The 26,971-nt window shown below is 53.3% G+C and overlaps 1 protein-coding gene across 1 annotated transcript; it reads left to right on the top strand.

The window, feature by feature from the left end:
- The first annotated feature begins 1,139 nt into the window (after positions 1-1,139).
- Positions 1,140-22,920, top strand: RPH3A (rabphilin 3A). The gene is made up of 20 exons (XM_061374776.1): positions 1,140-1,280; positions 1,798-1,812; positions 2,572-2,715; positions 10,634-10,763; positions 11,007-11,090; positions 11,560-11,725; positions 12,133-12,174; positions 14,390-14,542; positions 15,849-15,941; positions 16,100-16,159; positions 16,232-16,489; positions 17,134-17,213; positions 17,408-17,482; positions 18,620-18,729; positions 19,158-19,284; positions 19,773-19,829; positions 19,991-20,142; positions 21,361-21,442; positions 21,792-21,888; positions 22,244-22,920. Exons 1-20 carry the CDS (start codon positions 1,204-1,206, stop codon positions 22,372-22,374), a joined length of 2,133 nt encoding a protein of 710 aa, XP_061230760.1. The 5' UTR covers positions 1,140-1,203; the 3' UTR covers positions 22,375-22,920.
- The last annotated feature ends 4,051 nt before the right edge of the window (positions 22,921-26,971 follow it).

Below are 26,971 nucleotides of genomic sequence, written 5' to 3' on the forward strand. Positions count from 1 at the left end.
TGGAGGTGATGGGAAGGGGGAAACCTGCAGGTGGGAAGCAGTTGAGCTTATAGGAACATCCCCCATCATCAGGAGGCCCTAACAAAGGGGTGGTTTGTATCCTCCTTGGTGCCTTGTGCTCTAGTCAGCACTGCAGCAAAGCCAAGCCCTTCATGGAGGGGCTGCCTTTTCTCTCTTATTTCCACCTTAAAGGGAAGCTCAACTGGAGCTTTTCCCTTTGCAAGTGATGTCTCATGGGTGATGCTGTCCATAGACCCCCAAGATGCGCCCTCTGCTCTTGGGGACCATCCTGAGGTGGTCCAGGTGTGGCAATGGCCCACAATGTGATGGCAGCATCCCGTTGGTATTCCATGGGCTGTGCACTGGGAGGGACCTTGTCCTCCCCTTGGCTAGGGAACTGCTCTGCGTGCAGTGTTCACCACTGTAAAACCACTGGTTACCCCTGAGATGATAGCACACATGGATCTATCCCTGTGCCATGGGTGATGCTGGTCAGCATCTACCTGGGCTTTGCCAGCCATTCCCCATCCCCATGTGGTGGGTGGAGGGGTAAAACATCCCCAGAAAATGGGGATAAACTGAATAAAGGTGTTTTTTAACAAAAGCTGTCAGTTTTTCTGAAAGGAGAAGGGTTTGAAGAGGTCCCTCTCTTGATGAATCTTTTGGAGATAAGTAGAATACCATGTTTGGGTCCTGTTATCACACGATGGTTGCCACATCCTCCTCCAGCGCCTCTCCCAGCTTCATTTTGCAAAGCTGAAAAAGAGGAGTTTTGGTCCAGAGGGGATGTGGTTTTGGGGGAGAAAGTTTTCTACTTCATAGGTTTTCCTATGAAACAGAAGCAGCCTCTTCCCTCCCAGCTCTGAAGCCTTGTAATTAATGTGAGGTCGGGTATCTCATTAATTACATGCACATGGAGTGTGACTGCATCGCCCTCCTGGGAGGGCTCTGCTTGTAGGCTCCTGCATCTCATGCACAGCATCCAGACAGTGACTGTAGCGACATTCCTGCTCCTTTCCCTGCTCTTCAATGCTAAAACCAAAGCCCGGTGTGATTTGATGTGGTTTGGTTTGGTTCTTTCCCCCCCAGCCTGCCTGGCAGCAGCAGGACACCTCCATCGGCATCGCTGCTGTCTGATCTCCGCGGTGCACCGAGGCTGACCAGTGCAGCACTGGGGCTCCTGCATCCCCTGGGCAGCCGGTGATGACCGACGCGGTGGTGGGAGGCAGCTCTGACCGGTGGATGTGCCCCAGCGACAGGACCATGTCTCTCAGGGCCAGGTAAGAGCAGGGACTGGGCACTGCAGGATGCTGCTGGGGCAGCAGGGAGGGAGGAAGGGAAGTCCCCAGGGGTGGGATGTGTTTGGGGTGCACCCAGCCTTGTTCTTCCTCTGGGAACACTGGCCTTGCATTCATTGGGTGGGGGCATTTTGCCATACTGCCTCCTAAGCCACAGTGAAAGGTGGTGGGGACAGACCCACGGGTGTGCAGCAGCCCCAGTGCCTCTGAGGAACCCTGTTTGTCCATCCTCATGCCCTCCAATGGGGCCACCATGCAGGGTGATGCTGCATCCTGCTGCAGCAGACCCTTGTTTTGTATGGGTGGGTGCTGGTTTTGGGTGCCTGGGCAATACAGGGGCTGGGAGAAGCTCATGTTTGGATCTCACTGCTCCACATTGCTTTGAGGGAGCAGCAGGGATCCATGGATTGTTGGGCATCATCACCCTGAGGTGGGGAGAGCTGTCCTCATCCTTTCTCTCACCTAATCCTTGTTCCCTCTTTTCTCCTGTGCCTCCCAGCAGCGAGAAGGAGCAGTAAGTATCTCGCTTGCTTTATTTGTCCTATTGCTCTTCACCTGATGCTCTGATGGTGTTGAGAGGAGAGGAAAAACCTTGCTCTGGATGCAAGGAAAAAGCAATTAATCTGGGGAAGCGTTGCACAGGGTTTTAATGAACCTAAGGCTTGAGACTGTGCTGGTGTGCTCAGCCCAGGGGGAAAACAGCCAGGGAAGGTCTTCAGATGAGCAGAAAGATGAGGGGAGGAGAGGTGTTTGCTTTCACATCCTTGGTTAACGTTTCCCCTCTGCCACTTGCTAATTTGCCAGGCTGAGTGGCAGATGGTCCCGTGCCACCAGGTTAAAGCTGCCTGACACCCCGGCTGCACTCGCTCTGCTAAAGGATCTTTGGAAATGATGTCAGGAGAGGAAAAGCTCCCGTGTTTGATAAAATGTACCCAAAACAACAGCCATTCCTGTGGCCATCACCCTGGCAGCTCGCTGGCAAACCTGCTGGGAGCAGGGGGCCAATTTAACTGTGTCAGTTAATGCTTAATATGGAAACAAGGGTATTTTTGCGAGGGAAGTTGTTTTTTCCATCGGAAATGAGTGTCTCCATATGAAACCCATCTCAAAATGGAAAGAAGAGCTCCCACCATGGGCTGGGGCCATTTGCTAGATGAAAGCTTAGAGGATGGGGATGTAGTGCTTGGGAATCAGTGCCTGGTTATCGCCCGTCTACACGTGTGTGTGCACACGCATGATGTGTGTATGAAGCCCTCTCCCCCCCTCTCTGCAGGGCCCCCGCTGGCTGGACCGCTCGGGGCGGCCAACCCGACCGGCAGCGCAAGAGTGTGGAGCTGACGGATGAGGAGAAGGAGATCATCAACAGAGTCATTGCCCGGGCCGAGAAGATGGAGGAGATGGAGCAGGAGCGCATCGGGTAAGGCCATGGCGGCACCACGGTGCTGGTGGGATGGGAAGGACCATGAATGGTGCTGGTGCTGGTGCTGGTGGGGGAGACAATCACTTGGCTGCTTTCCTGGCCAGCAGCTACTGCACTGCAGTGTTTCTCCTGCAAGGGAGCCTGCAGGGGATCTCTTGGAGCTGGCGTTGGTCCTTGGCCAGGAGGAACCTGTAAGCAGGGGAAGGAGCTGCTCCGTGTGCTGCTGTGCTCTGGACCAGGAATTCACCATTTCTACTTGGTCCAGAAGGGATCATTAACAGCAGCTCCTTTAGAGGAGATCTTTGTCCAGTTCTGAGCCCGAGCTGCTGTGAGCGTGAGCGAAGCCAGAACTCACCAAAATGTGTTTTGTCTTGATTTGGGAACACTGACGGATCCATTGCCCCCTCCCAGCCACGTGTCTCTGTGGTTAACCCCTCCTGCCACCCAGAAACATGCTGAATGCAAAGCTGAACACGTCTGAGTGATGCCTCAGGGCTGGCCATGTTTTGGGACCAGGGGTGCTGGTGCTGCCCCAACTGCATCCATAGCGAATCACCCAATATCAGTGGTGGGTGCTGGGGGTATCCATGGTGCTGATGCACTCAGCATAGAGCAGAGGACAAATAGTGCCCGTGTTTGCTTTTACCGCATTTCTACCCTGCTTGGGCGAAGGTGCCAGGTGAAGTAATGCTGATAATTAGGTATTGACTTGCTGTGCTGGGGATGGCTTCTGGAGGGGATCACAGTAATCCCGTTCGTCAGGCATCACGCCTCTCTTCATTACTGAACAGCGTTTTATTCTTGCTGAGATTAAGCATTGACTGCTGAGCTTTTTCCTTGCAGGGAAAATGCTCGGGTCCAGGCAGGCACCGAGCTCTCTGCTGCCTCAGAGAGTGTCAAAGCTCGGGGATGGCTTTCCCCAGCAAACAGGAGCATTGCTCTGCAGGGCAGCTGCTTGGTGAAGCACAGGGAAAGGGAATGGCTTGAACCTGCCAGAGGGGAGACTGAGCTGAGCTCTTAGGCAGAAGCTCTTCCCTGTGAGGGTGCTGAGGCGCTGGCACAGGGTGCCCAGAGAAGCTGTGGCTGCCCCATCCCTGGCAGTGCTCAAGGCCAGGTTGGACACAGGGGCTTGGAGCAAGCTGCTCCAGTGGAAGGGGTCCCTGCCCGTGGCAGGGGTTGGAGCTGGATGAGCTTTAAGGTCCCTTCCAACCCAAACCAGGCTGGGTTTCTATAACCTGCCTGCACTCAGAGAGCTTTCATCCATCACCCCAGCTGCTTGGTAACACTTCAATGTTGTGTGTTTGTGGTGCAGTCCCGGGATGCTCCGGCTGCACCCGCGGCCTCTGAAGTCCTGGATTTATTTACTTGTCTCTAGAATTACTTTGCTGGGAGCAGGTTTGTGAACAGCATACGAAGATTTTGCCTTGACACTGCCTGGGCTCAGTGTGTGCCCCATGGATGTGCTGCTCCCTGGGCTCAGGGCAGCACCCCAGCTTCACATTACAACATTCCCTGCTTTCCTCTCCTGGCTTTCTAGTATAGAGCAGGTGAAAGCAGCTATGAATGGTGGTGATTCATTCCCAGAAAGTGCTTACAACCAGCGTTTTCCCAGCTTTGCCCATTTACAAGATAAGAATCACTCTCCAATGTGATGATGCTCTTTGGCTTATGCTTACATCAACTTCAGCAGTGTGGGGGGAGAGAGCTGCTTCTGCATCGTGCACCCCTGCAGCTGTCTGCAAACGTGCAGGAACTCTCCCTTCTCCCCTCGTTATCCGAGCTGGAGGAGGTTCTCTCCTCCTCATTCATGAAAAAGCCGGTGGAGGACTTGGTGCCTGCTCGGAGTAGAGCAGGGGAGGGCTGGCGGATGTGCAGGCGCAGCTGATTCGCCTCCTGCACGTAGGCGAAGCAGGAGCTTTGCCAACTCCTTTGTGTTTGTTGGCTTGCACAACAGGAGCTGTCGGATGTGCAGCTACAGGAGCAGGGGACGGCGTCTGCATCAGTCTCGTACAGGGTCAGGAGCTGCTCGGACATTATCCGGGATAGCTCCTTACAGTGCAGAGTAACCTGGGTTTGCCAGGGTGGCCTCCAGCAGGATGCAGTGATTGAGAGGTCAGAGAGGCTGCCCTAGGGAGGTGCTCCCAGAAAGCCTCATTTTCTGGGATTTTCCATAGTGTGAGAGATAAAAGAAGGGAAGATCCATTAAAAACCTGGGTTTGGTTAATATAAGGAATAGCTTACATGAAATGAATGCACCTTCCAAAGGGGGAACATGTGGCAAATACTTGGAGTTGTCTTGTGAGTGGATGTGGGTTTGTGTGCATTTGAGCTTTATGTATAATACTTGAGCAATCATGAAGTCTCCAGCTGGCTGCAAATGAACCTCCTCATGCTTTAAAGTCCCCCCTGATTTAATGCCATCCATCTCCTGCCCTCTCATGTCCCCTCTCCTGTATCCGCCGTCCCACGAGTCCCTTACCTCCATCAGCCAGGGCAGGGTGAGAACAAATCGATGCTCCTTGTTGAGAAGATGTTTGTGGAATTGGTCTTTGCTCAAATGAATCTAGCAGAAGAGTATTTTTAGCGCTGGGGATGGATGGAGGCCCATGGGATACGTGGGCTGGATGCTGATGAGGTCTGTAGGACAGGGACACTTTGGTGTGTGTTTTTATTTTGGCTGGGTCATTGTCTCGTAGCGCAGAGAAGGATAACGGGAGCTGAAATCACCTTAAACAGTGACAGTGCAAGCTGATGAAGGACTTTACAACTCTCTGGGGATTAGGATAATCCTTTGGGCTACTTTAGGAGCACAAGAGCTGAAAGTTGGCTGGCAACAGGAGCAGAAGGCAAAGTGGACTTGGAGCAGGGATGGATCCACTCCCTTCCCTTCTCCCACCCTGCTTGGCCTGGGCTTGTGCTTGGGGGGGGTCCCTCTGTGCTGTCTCCTGCTGTGGTGGTGATGCTCCAGCTGTGGTCTATGAGGAGCCCATGCCTCGCAGCTGTTACAGGAGCATATGCAGGCACTAATTGGCTCCATTATATGCCTGTATCTATAACCCACCGAGGCTGCTCTGCCGCCTAATGAGGTTCCATCATGCTCTGGGCACCAAAGAAAATACCTTAAACCCCATCCAAAGTTAGGAATTGCCATTTCTGGAGAGCACCTCATGGCACGGAGCTGGTTCTCCCAGGGCTGATGCGACACATCGCTCTGGGGTGCGCTGTGCCCCTGCCTGGCCGCAGCGATTCCCTTCCCTCCGGTTGCCTCTCAAAGGGCGATGCTGTGACTGTTTCCCATGGGTCACAGCCTCTCACCTTTCCTCCAAGAGCACCAGCTCTCCAGCAGGGGTTTTAATTTGGCTACTTATTGCAGGGATGACACATGCATAAAGCTGGAGCAGATGGCTGGAGTCCCAGGGGATTAAGTCATTAACCCCGCTGGCCTGCATCAGAGATGCTCTCTGGGGACCACAGGCTGGTACCTTCTTCCTTTGTGTTCAGACAACACAAAAACAAACACAGGGGCTGGGAAGGGCAGGGGGGTTGCTGGAGGCAGACAGAAATGTCTCCTGAGATGCCAGCTTCTAGAAGAGATGAGGTTAATTCATGGCCAGGAGACAGCTCACAAGCTGCTTGCATTTCTGTGTTGGTTTCTCTCCCCCAAAAAACCTCTCCTCTCTTATTTCTCAGACTGGGATGAGTCTCCCTGTAACAGATCACAGGAGGCACAAGCCCCTGGGATGATGTGCTAGCATGGGATACTTTGAAATGCATGAATCCCCTGACCTCCTTGGGCATCTTCCCTCCATAGGGCTCTCAGTGGAGGATGAGCTTTGAAAGTCGAGCTGCAGAAGCCCAGCTGATGCTTTTACCTTTGGTTACATGTGTGCTTGTAAGGGCAGAAAATTGCTTCTAATTTTTCATCCTGGTTTTAATTACGTTTTATTTAATCTGCAGCTTGGCTCCTTTTCTTGCCTCTTTTATACCATTAAATTTAGCCTTAATTTAATATTCAGCCCTTTAAGGCACACGATTTCCCCACGGAGGCAAGTCAGTGCTTCGTTCTGGAGGCACTCCGTGTCCTCCTTTGTGTTTTACTTCAGTTCCTGTTTTGCCATGTAAGCGGTGGCTGGGCCCGTTCCCCAATGGGGCTCACCTGGCTCTTGATGCCCTGCATCAGGCTCTTCTCCCACCCCTTGCAGCAGCTCTTTCTCTGCTGCATTAAATGTCCTCGCCGACGCTATTTAAAAGCCATTAGGCACGTCTTTAGCCATTCGGTTCTGCAGAGTGGAAATGAATATTTAAACACAGCAAACTCTAACGTGCCTGCCCTGCTGTGAAGTCTTGTTTCCCCAGGTCATCAGCACTTAGTGCCAGGGACTCTCTGTCCCAATCCGGGTTGCTGGGACAATGTCAGTGCTGTAGCCCTGGGAGTTTCTATCCTATTTAGGATTCATCCCAGCCTGAAGTGGTCCCTCAGCCTGCAGCAGCCCTTGCTGCATCCCTGGGAGACCCTCTGCTGCCTGCAGTCATGGGATGTGTGGGCTCCTTGGTGCAGGCAGGAGGTGGTAGCAGGGGAGGTCTCCCACAGCCCTCGCCTTTCTCTTCCACCAAGCTGTATTTATGGGGCCAGGCAGACACTGTATTCCCAAGGGACTGGTTTATTGCTGTTATCTCAGGTGCATGTTAAGCGTTTCAGACGTAGCGTATTGCCCCGTTCTCATATCTTGCTTCCATCATTCCTAACTCGTATTTCTTTGGCAGATGACGGATGCTCTTGCTCTCTGCAGGGCTGTTTCCAGGAGCAGCGATGCTGGGCTTAGCCAGCTCCCTGCCACTGGCTTCAATTACTCCTCTTTTGGCTTTTTTCTCCCATGTTTTAACAATTTGAAGCGTTTTATCCTGCTCTTTGAAGTTAGAAAGGCCAGAGGGATGGGCACTTTGAAGTGCGTGTAATGGTAAGAAAGATGCTGCTATAGCGCTAGAGATGTGCAAGGGAGAGGAATGAACTGGATGGCTATTTATGTGCACTAAAAATGAAGGGGGAAAATGATATTTAGGGGAGAGAAAAGCCTTTGGGAGGATAGAAATCTTGCTCCTGGCTGTTACCTGGGCAGGAACAGGGCATCCCTTTGGCTAGCAGTAGGACAACAGCACAAGTGTGGGGCTCTGGCATGCATGTAGGGTGGTTCTGGATGGAATCAACACCAAACCTGGGCTTTTTGCTCCCAGTTTTCACTTTAATCAGGAGGTTCCTACCCCATGGGTCTCGGTGCAATCCCCCCTTTCCCAAGTCCTGCCCTCTTCTGCAGGCTTCACACCAGGACTTCAATCATAACCTTTTATCCAGTCCTCTCCTGGCAGGGTTTGAATGGGGGATAAAAAAGCCCATTTTTTCCATCTGGAGCAGGTGTTTGAATCAGGCAAAGGTGCTTGGTTTGAAACTGGTGCCACAGGTGTGTGTACTGACTGCTCAAGCTCTTCCAATAGTTAAAAAGCCTCTTAAGGAGCTGCTTCTGGTAAATGAGAGACTGCAAAAGAATTTGCAGCTAAATAATGAATCTCTTCAAATGCAAAAGCTTCCCCCCCCTGTTTGATTGTGCCGTTTGTTCCAGTTTCTATAATAAGTTTGTTTGGGCTTGCAGATTTCCAGTTGGAAGCTGCTGCTCTTGGAGCAGAGCTCTTGCAGCGCAGTGGGAGGGGTGGATTGCAGAAGATACGGGGCTTGTGCATGTGCTTTGTGCTGGGAAATGAAAGGTTTTGCCCCCAAAACGCGTCTCCTGTTGAGGTGGAAGCAAGGCGCAGCGACAGGAGCTGGATGCTGTGGTTATTTCCTGTCGGGGGCTCTTTGTGGGGACCCTGCGTTGCATGTGGGATGTTGGCTTTGAGCAACCGTGCTATGATTCACTTCATTTAAATAAGAACTGCTTGGGGAGCAGCCAGTTTCCAGGTTTTAATTGGAATACCGCTCCTTGCTGGCTGGGTGTCTGTGGGATGCTGCAGCTCTCTGGGTCCCCACGTTTGCAGTAGGATGTACTGGCTGCAGAGTTTGGGAAGGCACCAAGGGCAGATGGGGGCCCTAGAATTGACTTATTCCATAGGAAGAAATCAGCTATGAGCTTTAAGGTCCCTCCTCACCCAAACCTTCCTGTGATCCTGCGATCTGCAAAGCAGTGAGCAGATGCTGGAGGGCAGGAAGAGCGAGCTGCATCTCCCTGGAATAACGCCGGAGCAGGGAGTTAGGCTGGCAGATCCCTTCCCCATTAAGGCCAATGTGGAAAGGCACTGAAGCACCTTGCTTCAATGGTCTGAGGGTGTTATTTCTGAGCAAAAGGATGAGAACCGGAGCTGCTCTATTTAGAGAGCCCGTGGTCATGGTGCTGCTGAAACTTCAGGCTGTGAAGACTGAAGGAACTTGCAAGCTCACCCATCTGCTGTCTGGTGACACCGTAGCTGTGAAAACACCGATTCCTCCTGATGTCTGGCTCCACTGCATGCCCAGCCCAGCTTTCCTGCCTCCTCACTGGGAAGGGGCTGCAGGTTGGTTAAGAACTGTCAGGAGGCATCTCCTCATCATCAGCCCTTGAGCTTAGGGGGATCAGCACCTGCATAGGGAGGAATGGGGAATTCTCCAGTGGGTTTTAGCATGGTAGATACCTTCCACTTAATTGAGATGCTGTAATAATAGCACAGTTTTGGTCGGATAATGTATGCTAAATCATGGAGCTTGACTTGGTGGCTGATGAAGTGCTTCAAGGTGCTCCTGTTGACTGCAGTGAGCTTCCAACAAGGCATTTTATGACCTGTAACGGGCTGCACGTTCCATGATGCTTTATTTTTCCCTTCTTGCAGCTCTTCCTTCATCAAGCACCCCTGTACATCACCACCGTTGCTTTTCCATGTGCGGTCTAGGGCTATTGGCCATCCTGCGGGCAGCTGGAGACCAACCGCAGTAGCACCCGCTCTATGGGCAGCTCATTTATTGTTTATGAGCGACTCAGGGGTGGTGGCAGCTGAGCTGCCCTAAATCTGAAGCTGTCATCAGACACGTAGGGAGATGTCTTTTAAACATCGGGTGGTTTCTATGGCATGGCGTGTTAGCGGCTGTGTTGCATTCGGGTCAGGCTGCCGAGGGTGAGGGGGGCTGATGCTCTCTATGGTGGGCCTGGGTCTCCTCCTCTTCCCGTTCTTCATTCCTTCTTTTCCTCACTGAATGCCATAAATAATGCATCACTTTCCCCTTCTGGAGCTATTTTTAGGGCCAGGATTCTGGGTTAACTGAGCACGCAAGGCGCCGCCAGCTCTCGGATGCTCCACGGGCAGCTCGCTCCTGCTCTGGCTTTGCAAACTGCGTTTGCCATGGCAACAGAAGTTGTTTAACTGGGGGGTTTCCTTACCTTTGCAGGAGACAGATGTGTTTTTATAGCCTGCTCTCCAGTGGGCTTTTGGCATCTCACTCAAAGGGCGAAGAGTTACTGTCAAGTAAATTGTATGTAATATATTTACTTAGAAAATGAGAAAATGAATTGATTCATCCGGTCCTCCTGCCAAAGCCCTTCCAAGACCTCCTCTCCCACCTCTTCCACAGGCAGTTGCTGGGATTGGGTGGAAAAACTTCCATTTGGGAAAAAAAAGCTGTTTCACTGACACCAAACCTATGCAAAGGTGGATTTTACGCACGTGGGAGCTGGGTATCTGCTCTCTGGCAGTGAGTAGTCATGCTGTATGTAAAGCTACAGGGGACTCTAATACTTGGACATGTCCCCTGGGGTATGTCTTTTCCCTTGGTTGCATTCCCATAACTGTTCTGCCAGAAGCTGCCCCAGGAAAAGGAGCAGCAGGACCAAAGGCAGCAGGATCCCTGCATCCCGGCTGCACGCTGCCCTTCCCAACAGCCCTGTCCCCTTTCCTGCAGGCGCCTCATGACCCGGCTGGAGGACATGCGCCGCAGCGTGCTGGGGGACGGCGTGAACCGCTGCATCCTCTGCGGGGAGCAGCTGGGCTCACGGGGATCTGCCTGTGTGGTGTGCGAGGACTGCAAGAAGGTGAGAGCTCTCCCTGTGCCCCCGGACCCACACGGACAACCCCCAGTGCAAAACTGGGCACCTCGCTCTTCGGGTCCATTACCAGCATCCCACCGCTCACGGCACAAGGGGACATCCACCTGCAGTCACTGACTGGGGGACCTGCTGTTAAGCCGCTCTCATTAACCTGATGCTCCCGATGGGTTGGTGCTGGTGTGGTGGCACCTTTCGGTGGCATCCAGAAACCGTTTGGTTCCTCTGCAGAACGTCTGCACCAAGTGCGGGGTGGAGACCAACAGCCGGCCCCACGCTATCTGGCTCTGCAAGATCTGCTCCGAGCAGCGGGAGGTGAGTGCAGCATCCCTGGTGCTTCACCATGGTCCCTGCCCCTGGTTTCATCCTGTGCATGGCCCCAACACCAGCCTGCCAAGATGGGACCAGTTCCAGACTGGGGGATGCTCACAGGGACTTCCAGCCTCTCTCCCAGCACCTCTAAGCATTACCCAGCTGCTTGAGCCTGGTTCTTACGGGATGAGCTTGTTTTCTATATAGAATTCCATTATTTTTCTTTTGAAAACAAAGTCTTGGGGTTGAAGAGGCCTTTGTGGCCAGAGATCAGCTCCTTGCCATCTACAGGGTGCAAAAGATGAAGAGTTTATTCATTAGCAGGGTGACTGCAGAGCAGGGGGATATGGGAGCGCATCTGCTCCCTGTTCCCTCCTGGAGGGGGACCCCGGTGATGGAAGGGATGAAGACTGCCAGGTCTGTATGCAGCATCCCCCTGAGACATGTTCCATCCCATTGCTTCCCTCTCCAGGTATGGAAGCGCTCTGGCGCCTGGTTCTTCAAGGGTTTGCCCAAGCAAATGCTGCCCCAGCCGATGCCCATCAGCAAGAACAAGGGACCCCAAGCCCCAAGTGAACCCAGCCCATCAGAGCCACCCAGCCAGGACCAGAAACCCCCGTCCCGTGTGCCCACCAGAGGTAGGTGGCAGCAGATGCTGACTGTCATTGCAAGGGCCAGGGGTGTTGGGTCTCCTCCCACCATTATCAAGGACAAGCCCTAGCAAAAAGCATCCAGAGCAGCTGTGGAGCTGTTTTCTACAGGGTGCAGAAATGGCTCTGCTGCCCTCCCTGCCTTTTTGTTTGGGCTGTCCAAGTCAGGGTGGTCGGGTTTGCAGGGACATCCTTGTGCAAAGCAGCACTGGGTGGGTATGAGGAGCCTGGCTGGGGGTTCAGACAGTGCCTGGGTGTGAATGGTGATGCAGAAGCCTAGGAAGATCAGAATCAAAGAGGGAAGATGGGGAAAGAGCAGCAGCACGTCCGGGTTGGTGCTGGTGGGGCGGGCGGGCTGCAGCTTCACCACTTCTCGCTCTGTTTGTGCCCCCAAGGCCAGGCGGACGCCAGGCCCGCAGCCGAGCAGGACTCCGATGGTAAGCACCGGCATCCGCACCCTCCCCTGTGCCGCTGCCTCGGTGCTGAGCCCCCCCTTCTCCTTCCCTGCTGTCCCCGCGGTGTTTTCCCGCAGGGTTTCCCATGGGAGGCTGCAGCCGGGACCTCTCCTTGCTGCTGCCACCCATCGCCTGGGGACAGAGCTATTCTGGGGCTCCCCCACCTACTGCACACGCCTGGGCTGAAGCGCTGTGGTTGAAAGTGCTGAGCTGAATTGCCTCGTAGGTGGTGTTTCCTGCTGCTGATTGGAAGGTGTTTTATGGTTATTTAATGGCAGTCCTCAGGAAACCTCCCCTGGAAACTTTAGGAAGCTTGCAAGGGGCTCCATGTTAGCGAGGGATGGAGCAGCAGAGCTGGGGATGTTGGGTTTCCCCCACTGCAGCTCTTGATGCTGCTGCCCCTCACCAAGGCTTGTGCCATGCATGTGTAGCAGAGCAAGGTGAGGATGCAGCAATGGGGTTTTATGGATTAACTTTGCTCTCTCCAGCATTTGCAGCCCCCCAAGGGCACATCCAAGTGATGCTGACCGAGGGGGCTGTGTTAGGCAGCAGCAATCAGTGCCTTCTGCTTACCAGGGCAAAGCCATGTTCCTCATCTTTCTAACCTCTTGTGATGCTCCAGACCCGCATCCCGCAGACACTGCTGCCAGCCCTGGCAGGAGCCGGGTGTAGGGATGCTCCCAGACAGGCTCTGTGGCTGGGAGTTAATTCTGAGGAAGCCCTCATTTCCAGTTTGGCATCAGAGTGCCGAGGTGATGAGATTGCCTGATCCCCCTCCAACACCAGCTGCTCCTGGCTGGGAATAGCCCAGTGACTGCAATGCAAACCTTCCTCTTCCTCTCTCCTCCTTTGGCTGGAGGAGGCAGCGAGCGGCTGAGGACACAAACCCCTTCCAGAGCAATCCCCTCCATCCAACCCTTCCATTAAGCCAGGGCCACTTGTGACAGCAATACCCCCCTGTGGGATGGCTCTGGGGTGGAGGAGGTTTTAGTGGCTGGATCCCAGGGCTATGTTTGCTTTCCCAGGGGTGGCTGCAGGCAGGGCTGTGGGCAGAGCCTCGTGCTGATCCATGCTCCCTCCATCCTGCAGCACTGCTTGCAATGGGGATGTACCCTACACATCTGGGGAGTGCTGGTGTCAGGGTGAGCCCCAATTGGAGGTACCCAGGCTTGGTCACAGCTCAGAGTGCTGGTGGTGAGCTCCAGCTGAGCCCAGCCTGCTTGTGCCAAGTAATGATCTTCATCTTCCCATGCAGCAGCAGTTGGGGAAGCCACTTAATTAAGACTATTTAATCACGATGGTAACTGGTGCCCTTAAGCTTCCCCGCTCCGCAAAAGGCTGCTTTTATTAAGCCACCAGTCGGGGGGGGGGGGTGTCAGGTCTCTCCTGTCAGCATGCTCGTGACAGGCCCATGATTTTCCTAAAGCTCCCTTGGAAAATTACTTACGGCATCGCTATTTGTGCACCACGGGGCTCCTGGTGGTGGATGCTCGTTCCCCTCCTCCCTCCTCCTCAGCATCACAGCATCTCTACCCCTCTCCTCTCCCCCACCTCCAATCTGTTGTGTTTCACTTTCTCCTTGTGCCCGGTGACCCTGAGAGCCCAGGCAAGGATAAACATCCCATTTATGTCACAGCAAAGATTTATGCCTCCAATCTCCATCACAAGCCAGGTGAGCGCCGAGACCTTTCCCATCATACCTGTGGGTTGCAATTCATCACTGTGAAGCGGTCTCAGCACCCTGGAGTGTGTGGCTTGGATTTATCTGCTGGGATGGCCACTGCTGGTGGATGGAAGTGAAAGGCAAAGGCAGCTGTCACCATGGTCTCGCTAATAAATGGAAGATGATCAGCAAAGCAGAATAGCCCCCTGTCCTGGGGACCGGCAGCTGTGATGCATTAGGGGTTTGATGTGCGCTAAGGACCAGTTGATGGATGTTTCTGCTTTTTTTCCCCTGTGCCTCATGGTATCCCCATGGTTTGCTGTGTCCTTTCCCAAGCACTGTGCACAGGTTTGATGGTGCAGAGCTCTGCTGCTGCTGCATAGGTGCTGGATGGTGCTCTGGGGCGATGCTGCAGTGGCTGTACCCATCCTCCTCCTGACACCCCGGCTGGGCATCACCCAAGCGGCTGCTCCCAGGGCCGGTGCTGGGGCTGGGACATGAGCCTCACTGCGGCCTTCATCCTTCTCCCTGCAGGCAGCGATGGGACAGCGGCTGCCAGGGGGAGCTACGCGGCGGCCGGCCGCAAGGCAGCCGAGGGCCGGCAGGGCCCGTGCGGCAGCGAGAGCACCGGTGGGGACACGGAGAGCCGCGACTACGCTGCCGAGAGCGGGGTCAACAGGAGCCCTGGTGAGAGCCGCTCTGCTGCCTGCTGCTGTGTGCTTGGGAGGAGAGGGCTGGGGAGCACAAAGGCAGCGGCCCTGTGAGGGTGCAGCACTAAGGGATGCTGGGGAGCTCATGGTGCTGAACGCTGGTACCAAGGTTTTCCACTGCTCTGTGGAGTTTGGCGGTGGTGGAGTCAGGAGTGTTGGCAGGATCAGGGCGATCCCTGTCCCAGGGATCCTGCTGTGCTTTTCCTTTCAAAGGGGGCATCTCATGGCTCACACAAAGACATGAATTTGAAAAGCCCCATGCGTGATGTGAGAGCTCTAAGTGAAGAGAGGAGTGGGCTCAGTGCTTACCAGGCTAATTTTAAGCAGCGATGAAATGCAACTGAGTTGGGACGCCGAAGTAGAAGCATTTTGCACGCTGTGATGCCGCCCTGTCACTGCTGGGGTGGGCACGTGTCCCCTGAGGAGCTGCTGAAGGAGCAGACATGTGCCTGTGGGAGCTTGTGCTTTGCTGGCGGGGGCCTGGATGGGGATGTCGTTTCAGGAACGTTTGATTTGCTCCAAGCTATTGTACATGGCTGTGATAGGAACGGGCGGCTGACAGGGATCAGCAGTGCCCGCATCCTCTGCAGATGCCTCCAGAAGGGCAGAGGCACTTTCAGAGACCACTTTTCATCCAGGAGCTGAGCTTGCACATTTAGCTGATGCAGCTAAAAATGGCTGGAAAATGTCCAAATCCTCTTTAATTCCCTGAGAAAGAAAGGAATATTCAGTGGTAGGATAGTGGGATAATAGCTCCTGGGGGAGCTGGCGGTTCGATTCGTGTTTGGGCAGGTAACTCTTGTGCACCCATGTGCTGTTTCTGCCTTGGGATGTGCATGTGCCTTGGGGGATGTTGTGCAGGGGTCGTCCTGAGGCACCGCTGGTGTTTGGAGGACAGGGTGTGATGGGCATTGCAGTGATGATCATGGGTTTGTCACCCTCCAGCTCGGACCAGCGCCTGCCCGCAGCCATGTGCATCCTTCTTGTTCAGTGTCCACCCTCCTTCTTCCAGCTCTCCTGTGTCTCCCTCTTCTGCAGGCAGATCAGCACAGCATGGGGTCCCCTAATGAAGTGCTCCCTGGTCCAGCCCAGGCTGCACCCACTCCCTGCAGCACTGACCCCAAAAGCACTTGGGGCTGAGCTGTTATTGCAGTCACCTCCAACACTTCAGCCAAACCCCTCTCTTCTCTGCTGCCTTTCCCTGGCCAGTTCCAGCTCTAACCCCCTCCTCAACACAGGCAAAGCCCCCCGGGGCTGTTGCTGATTCTCCCCTCTCCTTGCAGGCGTGAAGAGAACCAATTCCATGCAAGCCCCACGACCACCCCCACCAGCCGCTGCCAGCCCCGCTCCCGGCCCTGGTCCAGCAGCGCCCTCAGGTAGGATGCGCTGGGGATGCAGCCAGGATGCTCATCCGCGGGGGTGGGAGGGGGCATCCATGGGCAGGGTCCCCCCTACTGGGGGCAGTGCTGGTGCTGGGTTGGACAGTGATGGAGGGACAGAGGTGAATGCTCTGATAACGCTGCATCTATCCCAGCACCGCCGGCAGCAGGAAGACCCGGTCCCGGTGCGGCAGGCCGGTTCCCAGAGAGACAAGGTAAATCCAGCTGCCTGCAAGGGGTTGGGGGGGCACAGAGTGTGCTGGGGGCTAATGGGGTCCCTCCTGCAGCGAGCCCACCACTGGGACCCCCGGAGATGGCCCGGGCTGCAGCGAGGGAGGAGCGGGCAGGGGGCTACACCGTGCCCCCCGCCAGGGAGGAGAGGCCGGCACGGCAGCCATCGGCCATCGCACCGGCAGCCAGCATCCCACCGGCATCCAGCATCCCACAGGCATCTGCCATCCAGCCAGTGTCTGCAGCCCCACAGCGGCAGCCGCCCCAGGAGGAAGAGGAGGAGGATGCCAACAGCTACGACTCTGATGAAGGCAGTACGTACCCAGAGCGGAGGGAGAGGATTCTTTGGGAAAACTGGGATTTTGAGGTGGTTGCTGCAGGATTGTGGCTCACACTGTAAGGTTGTGGGTCTCTGGCAGGGATTGTCCTCGGGGAATGCTGCTTGGAGCCAGGGTAGGGTCTCACAGGCTGTCCCTATTCAGTTCAGTGCTGCTTGTGGGATCTTCAGTAGGTTTTGCACCAAATCACTGAGCTGTGACACAGGGTTGTTTAGGCTCTGGTGAAGACAAGCATGAGCTGGTTTCCAATAAGTAAAATGGGGGCTAAACACCAAGCCCCAAGCCTTGGGAGAAGATGCTGGCCCCCGAGTCTGGGGTGGCATTGCCCTGAGAAGGATTTGATGGGTTACATCCTCCTTTGCATGGGGAATATTGAAGTCAAAAGCCCCAAACTGGGCCCTTCTACCACTGTAAAGCTTTGATGACCGGAGCTCTCTGGCCTGGCTGGATGTGTGTGTGCAGTTTGGCTGATGCCAGCACAGTCTCATGTGCACTAAATGGCTTTTACATTTGAACCACAAATCCTTCTAATCGTTACTAATCAGGGCTGATTACACACAGTTGTTGGCTGGGGTTGTAACAAGGTCCTGTTTCCACCTCCTCCTCTCTCTGTCCATCAGCTACGCTGGGAGCGCTGGAGTTCAGCCTGCTCTATGACCAGGAGAACAGCTCCCTGCACTGCACCCTCATCAAGGCCAAAGTAAGTGCCTCTCTTTCCCCTTCTTTCACCAGTTTAAGCCCATCTGGGTCCCAGGTCCCAGTGCAATGAGATGGAAGCAGTGTGGCTGCTGACAGATGCTGCTCTTTGCTCAGTTGCTTCATGAGTGGTGCTTTCTATTCCCTGGCTCTTCCTAAGGAGGATTCCTGCACCATTCTCTCCTTATTATCTCTTAGGGCTTAAAACCAATGGACTCAAATGGCCTGGCGGATCCCTACGTCAAACTGCACCTCTTGCCTGGAGCCAGCAAGGTGAGGCGTTACCTGGTTTGGTGTGTTTTGGGCTGGGGATGGAGCAGAGCTTTCTCAAAGCCTCCTCAGGTCCCTTCTCGCATCACTTTCTCCCCTTGTTTTCCTTGCATAGTCACTCACTACTGCTGTTTTACCTGGGGAGTATCTCTGGAAAGTGATGCTTGCAGATGCTCTCCCATACCCAAGGAACAGTTCATCCTGCGGGCAGGGATCTGCTTTAGGGGTGGAGGGGAGCTCCAGAGGATGTGGCACTGTCAGTGCATCACAAAACATCTGACAATAATTCTAGTTATTGCCAGAGTTGAAACCATCCATTTGCTTTGAAGCTGCAGCATATTCTGGATAGAGCTGTGACGAAATAACAGGGATTTGCTGAGAGGAACTAAATGTAAAAGAAGGGGGAAAACTGACAATAAAACCACAGAGAAGCTGTGGCTGCCCCATCCCTGGCAGTGCTCAAGGCCAGGTTGGACACAGGGGCTTGGAGCAAGCTGCTCCAGTGGAAGGGGTCCCTGCCCATGGCTGGATGAGCTTTAAGGTCCCTTGCAACCCAAACCAATCTGGCATTCTCTGACTCTCTGAATTGACATTTACAGGTTTACCTTATATGTGGGGACTTTCTGTTCTTGTGCAGAGTCAATCTCGGTGTCATGACCTTGGGAGATGCTTTGATTTCCACTGCTCTCTTGTTTGGTGATCTATCTTGGTGAACAAGCAGCAGAGCTCCTCATTTCCCAAGCTGCCATCTCCTTTAGACCACAAGAGCCCTTATCCAAGCCCCGCACTGTTACCCTGTGCAACTTTTCCTTGTACAAGTGTCCTTGAGGGATTAGATCCCAGGCAGTGAATAAAGCCGGGTGATGAAGCCTGCCCTGGTCACTGCAGGTGGCTGAGGTGCTTTATTATGTGCTTGTATAAAGGTCTACCCTGTCAGGTCAGTGATGCTCACCTGGAATTGATGGCTCACCGGCGCGACAGCCTCAGCAGGCAGCAGTGATGCCCTGCAGAGCCCAGTCAAACCATCTCTTGTGAGCCAGAAGTGATGGAGCATCTAATTTATACTCTGCCAGGAGCTGAAGTTTGGGTGGGGAGAAGATGAAGGCTGTGATTAAGCACTGGTTTGTTTTGGTGCTGTAGTCAAACAAGCTGAGGACGAAGACGCTGCGCAACACCCGTAACCCTGTGTGGAATGAGACCCTGGTGTACCACGGCATCACGGATGAGGACATGCAAAGGAAAACCCTCAGGCAAGCAGAGGAGCTGGGGTATCACACAGTGGGGTGGGATGAGGACCATGAGGCTCCTCGCATGGAGCATCATAAGTCAGCCTTCCTCAGGAGGGCACTGGCAGCAAAATGTGGGTGTTGATAGGAAATGCAGAGGTTTTAGTTAAAATCAACATGCTTCATGTGAACGTACTGGTTTTGATGGTCCTTTTAAAGAGAAAGCCATTTCAACCCTGTCATTTAATATGACATTATTAGCATCACTATTATTTTTGTTACCATAGAGATTTGTATAGTGTGTATATGAGTGGAGTTTTCTGACTGCTTTTGGTCAGAGGAGAGCCAGGTGGATGGAGGCTTTGAGCACTGCCAAGGCAGGAGTGGGTTTGTGCTCTGGAGCCAGGCACTGCTCCAGCCTGGTTGATGTTCACCTTTCCCCTTCCCATCAGGATCTCTGTGTGCGATGAAGACAAATTTGGCCACAATGAGTTTATTGGAGAAACTCGAGTTTCCTTGAAGAAAATCAAAGCCAATCAGAAAAAGAACTTCAACATCTGCCTGGAGAGAGTAATACCAGTGAGTTCCTGTGAGATCCCTTGCTGCCACCAGTAATGTTGAGGTTGATAACAAATGGCATGTGAGGGAGTTAGTGATGAGCTTGGAGCTGGAGCTAGCCCACAGCTGTAGGTGCCTGACTTCATTGGCATCTTCAGGACCTGGATTCTCACCCATGTGTGGGCTGATGTGATACATGAAGGCTGGGAGGTGAGAGGTTGGGAAGTGATTCTGGGACCTCCCTGGTCGCAGATCTGCTGATGTTGTTGGCCAATGCTGGTATATGTCAAACTGGAGAAGAGAGCTGGTTGCTGTGTCCATAAGCCTCCAATCCCCAGCACTGAGCCTGCTGGAGGCTGATGGAGCAGATGAACACATCTGAGCCCCTTCCACTCCTGTGTCCAGTGGAAGAGCTGGGCCAGGCTCCTGGGGTTGGTTTTGCCATAGCATGGTGCCTCTCCACGTGCATTCACTCATTGCAGTCTCTTTTTTACCCTTCCCCATTCAAGATGAAGCGTGCTGGAACAACCGGCTCATCCCGTGGGATGGCACTGTACGAAGAGGAGGTAAGAGTCCTTAGCAACATGCTCGTCCATCATCTCATGCATGAGCCCCCCTCATGGGGATACAAGGTTCCCTTCTATCCGTCTTGTCTCACCTACCCTGCAGTTGGCATTCTTCCTTGCTCAGCCCCCATGTCCCCACCTCTGGCTGCTTCCTCTTGCAGGTAGATCGTGGTGGGGATATAGAGGAGCGTGGCAAGATCCTCGTGTCCCTCATGTACAGCACCCAGCAGGGTGGTTTGATTGTCGGCATTGTCCGCTGCGTGCACCTGGCAGCGATGGATGCCAACGGATACTCAGACCCCTTCGTTAAGCTGTAAGTGGGAGCTGGGGATGGCCCCAGTGTGGTGATGGGAGGGCATGGGGCCCCCCAGGGTCCTTGGGGAGTAGCTGGAGGGCTGAGAGCTGCTTCCAAAGCCACTGGAGACAGGAGAGCGTTTCCCAAGCACCTCGAGACCTCACACAGGAGTGATGCTGTGCAAGGTGGTAATGCCCCACCATGGATGAAACTAAGTGAGGCTGACCCAGCCCTTGGCTCCATCCACTCCCCATAGGTTCCTTAACGCACATACCCAACAGCAATTGCAGAGCTGGAGGACAAGAGGACTTTCCCTCTAGCTCTGACCCACCCTGGCTGCAGGGCAGGGGTGTTTTGATGTCCCTCCATGTACAGCAAGGAGCCTGTGCCTCACTTGCAGCCCTACAAGCTCACACAGTGCTTCTAGGTGGGAGCCCAGGATTGTCCTGCTCTGCCTGTCCCTGTCCTGTGCCATGTCCCTGCTGCAAACGGATCACCCTAATGAACACAGGCAGTGGTACCCGCGTGGTTCATGCTGGTGTTGCCTTGTTGTGACATGGAGCAGGTCTCCTCAAGCAGTGGTGCTTGTCGGGTGCCTCCTGTGAACATGGGCAAATCAGATTGTTTTAACTCAAACCTCATAAGCTGTGACACGGAGAGGACCCTGCAGCCATTGCTGGTTGTGGGTTTCATTGCTGTTTTCTCTTTGCCTTCAGAACAAACCTCTGTTCTCCCTTAAAACTCACTCAATAACCCTCATGTTGAGCATTTTGCACATCTTTCTGCAGCACAGTGGAACCGAGCCATTCTCCTTCTCAGTCTCCCTCTGGTTTTCTTTACCTTTCCCATTGCCACAAGCAAAAGATGGTGCTTTCCTGTTTTAAAACCATCTTCCAGCATAGATCTAATTAATACCAAGCCTTCAACGTAGTTCTGGGGCCGCAGCCAGGCTGCAAAGCCCCTAATTCTTCCTGCATTCTGTAGGAGGGCCTGCCCCAGCTGAACACACCAGTCTGCCTGCTATTGTTAATGGGCTGGTTTTTCCATTTCTCTCCCCATTTCATGTTCTTGGCTGGGTTTTCCATTTGTTTTAGATAATATGAGAAGGTGCAGAGCCAGACTGGCCAATACCTTCATTAATACCTTCAGTTGCCTTTCCTAGCCCCAAACCTCCGGGGGTTTTTAGCTTCCACTGTTGTTGCGCTTGAGTTTTGAGCTGTTTTCTGTTGCTCCCAGTTGGCTGAAACCTGACATGGGCAAAAAGGCCAAGCACAAGACACAGATTAAGAAGAAAACGTTGAATCCTGAGTTTAATGAGGTAAGGAGGGATCTGTTTTATTTATATGATTAAATCAACTTAGCTAATTACTGTGTTGTGTTTACCATGGGAGATGTCACCAGTTCGGTGCTGGGCAGCACTGGGCACACTGAGGCCTTCCTGCTCCCAGCTCCGTGACACCCTGGCCAGGGGGTTCGTGGATGAGCATCCTTATCCTGTGGCTGGTGCTGCTTTCATAGGACACCAGCAAAGTGCTCGCTTATACACAAGGGGTGAGCTGAGCTTAGGGGCTTGTGATCCTGAGAGGAGAGGTGCCACAGGGAAGGAAAGTTTTCTGTGTGTCTTTTCCTGGGATTCTTGGTGTGATGCGGATGTTCCCCTTCTGCAGGAGTTCTTCTATGATATCAAACACAGCGATCTGGCCAAGAAATCACTGGACATTTCTGTCTGGGATTACGACATTGGAAAATCAAATGACTACATCGGTGAGCTGAAGTCTTTGTGCTTTGGGGTATGGTCCTGACACCCAGTACAGTGCTCCCTGTACCGGGGGGATGCGCAGGTCACCTGCCATGTGAGGAACCTTGAGGTGGGACCATACAAGTTGGTTGGGTGCTTGTATGAGGCTGTCACATAGAGTACACCCACTGTGCTCCCCATCTCCAGCATCCCATGGGGTCTTCTGTGGAGGTAGAGAATCTCTGGTTGTTCCCATGAGAATTTAAACCCAGGAGGTGGAAAGAAATGCTGCAAATATGGGATCTGCGCCTGTGGAAGTGATTTTTGGACCATCAGCACCATCTCTGAATACGATTATCTCCTCTTCTCCCTTTCTTCCAGGCGGCTGTCAGCTTGGCATCACGGCTAAGGGGGAGCGCTTGAAACACTGGTATGAATGCTTGAAGAACAAGGACAAGAAGATTGAGCGCTGGCACACCCTCCAGAACGAGAACCACGTTGCCAGTGATTAAAGGCAGCTGCTGCCCAAGCCTCCCCAAATGGCCCATCCTCTGCCAAGCCCCTGTAGATCTCTGATGTCCGTCTTCCAGCGCAGTCATGCCTTGCTACACACCTCCGGTCCCGGGGCAGCGCTGCTCTTCTGCCTCCTCAGAGCATCCCCTGTGCCCTGTCCTCACTTCCACCTGAAAACTAACCCAGATCTTTTATATATTCTATTCCTCCTTTATTTTCTGGGGGGGGGGAGGGAGGGGTGCCACCGAAATACCCCGTTGTGTAACTTTGTCAAGCAATAGTTACCCTCCGACTGTTCCTCTTCCTCACTAGTCTCACGCACGCCGTGGTAGCATCCCTGTTGTGTGTGTGTGTGATGCTCCGTGTTCCTCCAGCCCACCACCTCTGGCTCGTGGCTCCTCCATCTCCCAATGGGATACACTTGGTCACCCTTGGTGGGGTTGAGCACTCGTGTGGGAGCATCAGCCCATTCTGCTTGTTTGATATCGATACCTCAGTTGCAATAATGAAAAAGCTGTTTGGCTTTGGTGTGGGTCATAACCGTAGCCTGGTATCTGTGTTGTCGTGATTAGGCTAAAGCCTGCATCACTGATGTAATCCTGTGAGTCCTGCTTGAGCTTTAGTTCTGATTTGGCACACTTGAGCAATATCGTGGTACATCCTTTGCTGAGAAGATCCACTAATAACAATGAGAAACAGGGACCTGCTCTGTGCTCGCAGGGAAACAGAGATTCGGGCTGGTTTGTGTTCATTTCCAACCACCACGCATGGCTCCATTGCTACAGGAGCCCACCCCTCTTTCGAGCTTGTGACTACCTCCTCTTCACATCCTAGCACATAGTACTGAGCCCCTGGGCCTTCCTTGGACCACCCTCTCTGCTGCCCACTGTTTGCCCTACCAGATGCAGGAGGGAAGCCAAGGGAGATGATACTTCCCACAAGTAGCTGATGTGTGCAGGGATGCTTGCTTTGAAGTACCACAGATACTGAAGTTGGCTGGAACAGGGAGAGGTCTCCCAAACTTTGGGGTTTGGTTTTACTTTGCTTATTTTCCTTTCAAATCTGCACAAGCACCATTGTCTTCAATTGCCAGCCTTCAGTCTTTCATGATCTGAAACCTGCTTTCATGATCCTCTGGAGGTGTTTGATTGGTTCTCGACAGCAGGAGCATCGGGATGTGTTCAGACTGATGCTGATCAGGTTTGGTACCACTTGCTGTCTCTGGACAGCCTGAAGCCTAACCATGTTGATGGTAGCACAATAAGCACTACTGGGACATAGTGTTGGTCAGCTACACACTGTGCATGTTGTATGGAACCTGAGCCCCAGCGCTTTGGCTCGTGCTCCTCTCCCATGACTTCCATTGCAACCGCTGCTGTAGGCTACTGGCGTGTGGCCTGTTCTCAGTTCAGCTGTGCTGCAGAGCTGTTTCTTTTGAATCAGATGGGTTATTTTCCTATTCTTGATGTTATTTTCCCCCCTGCCTTTCCCCCAGCAGAACTTGCTGAGTGCTGACCTGCAATGAGCCTCTCTGCAGGGCTGGGATGCTGCAGCTGGTGGGGCTATGGGCAGAGCGATGCCAACATCACTGCCTGATGTTAACACTTGCATGCAAAGCATTGCTGCAGAGCAGCCCTACCCCAGCCCAGCTCCAGGCTTGCTCCTCTAAGGAAGTCTGCATCCCCCCCCCTAGCCCCAGCTCTCCATCCTCGGACCATGCATGGGGAAAACAAACCTCAACCAGCATGTGCATCCTCTGCTCCATTCAGACTGAGCTGGGATAAGCTCTTCCATCACCCTGGGCTCCATCCTGTGGCTGCTTGGGGCACGATGCACAGGGAAGTGCAATGGGAGAGGACACTGAAACTATTCCTGTTCCTTTTGGGCAGCTCTCCACTCCGCACCATAAGTGCAATGTCCCAGATTCCCTGAGTGGGAACTGCACTGGCCTCAGTGCAGGCTGTGTGGAGGATCCAGACGGAAACAACCCTGTTCTTTTGGATCGTTTCCCTCGGTGTCCCATGCAACTGTGCCCGAACCCTTGCTCCTGTGGGAAGTGATGGTTTAGCTGCAGGATGCTGCTGTTGTACCTTCCAGAATGGCCAAAACCTGCCTATGGCGCTCAGAGCAGCAGCAGGGCTCAAAGCTGCGCTGGGGCCATGTGGGCCTAGGGCTGAAATTACCTTCCAAAAGGGAACAAAGCCAAAATCCAAGCAATTCCTTGATTTATTCCAGACGCGGCCCAGCATCCTTTATATGTGTGGAGTGTTTAAGTTAAGGTTGCCTTTACCCATATCCTGTATTGCCATTCCCACTCAGCCTGTTTTCCCTTCAGACCAATGATACTTAAAGCATCTCTTTGCACCCACACAAATCAAGTGCATCTTGCCAATTCCCCCATTGGTACTGAGCAAACCCCAGTCCTCTGTCTCTGCCACCCTCTGCTCCGTTTTTCCGATGGGCATTCCTGCCCTGAATGAGTTATTTTTGTTGTAAATAAAGCATGCACCTAGGGATTGGGAATGGTGGAAACCAGAGCAAAAAGCCTCATCTGCTGTTTGCATTCAGACTTGCATGCAGTGATTTTACAGCAAACTCTCAGTTTACAACTATTAAGAGAAGAAGATGTTACACAGGAACTAGAACTGCTCCAGTCTTCCGCTGCATGCAGCACATCCTCTCTTGATGTGGTATCTAATAAAGTGAGACTATTGGAAAAGGAAAAAAACCAAACCAGCCCATGATGGTTTTTGTCTCCTTCACTCCCTGGGGAATATGAGCTCCATGGGCTGGGAGTGGTGGGCAGACCTCCTGCCTGTGGGAATTCATGGTGGGCTTGGGGGTGCTGGAAAGTTGGGTTGGGTTCAGGATGATGAAGGAGGAGGTTGGGGTGGTAGAGAAGGGTCTTAGTTCTGCAGAGCTGGGCTGTGATCTTCTGCACCCCTGGGAGCAATGGGGATGGTGCGAGTGTTGAAGAGTCTGGGTTTGCATCTTGGGGGCATCGATCCTTCGTGTGCAACCAAGGCATTTGTGCCGTGTGTGGTGCCAATGTGATGGGCACACACTGCTGGGAAGACCATAGCACACAGTGATGGTTGCTGCTTTGCTCAGGTGCTTTCTTTGCCTCAAGAGCCAACCCATCCCTTGAGTAGAGCAACCTCCTTGTTGCCCTTCTTCACACCCCCAGGCTGTCCCTCTTCTCGGTTTGGGAGAGAAGGAGCCATTCCCTTGCATAGCTGCAGCTCCTGTTGTAGAGAAATACCCCTCCAGGCACTGCACCACCCAAGCAATGTTTCTCTTTTTTTTGTTGTTGTTGTTTTCTATTTCTATTTTTTATTATTATGTTATTATTAATAATTTATTAATTTATTATGTTATTATTAGTGTTTAATTTTGGCAGGTTTAGGTCCTGTTTCCAGCAGATCACCAGGGGCTGGCCCAAGGGAAGGGCTCACCGGGATAGTGGGAGCCCCAGGAGGGGTTCAGGGAGGTAATGCCCCACGGGGACACCAACCTCGCCCGGTCACCACCACCCGCCAGTACCCGGGGACAGCGATACCCAGAGCCGCCATCAGATGGCACTGATGCTCCAGGTTTGGGACGGGAAGAAGGGAGGGCAGGAGGTGCTGGAAGGATGCTCCATGGATGGAGGCTGGAACAGCTCTGCTCTGGAGCCAGGCTGAGAGAGCTGGGCTGGGGCAGCCTGGAGAAGAGAAGGCTCCTGAAGAGGAGACCTTAGAGCAGCTCCAGTGCCTAAAGGGGCTGCAGGAAACCTGGAGAGGGGCTTGGGACAAGGGCCTGTAGGGACAGGCCAAGGGGAATGGCTTTAACCTGCCCGAGGGGAGACTGAGATGAGCTCTTCGGCAGAAGCTCTTCCCTGCATAGGACCAAGTGCATCCCCCTTTTTCTGCTGCTAAAGCTTGTTCTCTTCTAGACCTTTAGCAGCAAGAAATAGTCGGGTCTGTCCTCCTGAAAGTAACAGTTCCCAGGGATGTCTGGCAGCCTTAAACTCGAGCTTAACTTCCTCTTATTAGTGTTTTGCAGCAGGAGAGCTTCACATTGCTTCTTTCCTCTCTGCTGCTGCCTGGAGTTGGTGTGGCCAGTGACCAGCAGGGATCCCAATGAGAGTCCAACCAGCTCCATCCTCAGGATGCTGCCTTGTTTGATTGGGGATGAGGCAGCAACAGCTGTGGTTGGCTGTGAACTTCTGAATGGGAAGTGCTTCCAAAGAGAGAAAGAGGCATTTTGAGTGAACCCAAGGGGATAAGAGAGACTCCTTTGTTCCTCCCATTGATATTTCTGCTCCCATTTTCTCCCCAGCCTCTCTGTAAAGGAAGCCCTCCGACTGCAAACTGCGCTTGATCAGGGCAGTTATTTGCATGCTCTGCTCTTGTAGGTGGCTTTCCAGTTTTAATTACACCTCAGAACATCTGAATCCTTCTGCTGTTCCAAGCCGTTTCCTTGCGTGCTAATTAGATTTAGACCTTCAGTGCAATCAATAGATTCTCATCTCGGTGCTGGCCAAGCCAGCCATGACCAGTAATTTACAGCTCGAGTTGTTCTGAAATCAATACAGATTTGCTCTTCATTGAGAGG

Source organism: Neopsephotus bourkii, unplaced genomic scaffold (assembly GCF_033783945.1).
Source record: "Neopsephotus bourkii isolate Nb327-2 ecotype Australia unplaced genomic scaffold, CSIRO-AGI_Nbou_v1 NB_1652, whole genome shotgun sequence".
Lineage (NCBI taxonomy): Eukaryota > Metazoa > Chordata > Aves > Psittaciformes > Psittacidae > Neopsephotus > Neopsephotus bourkii.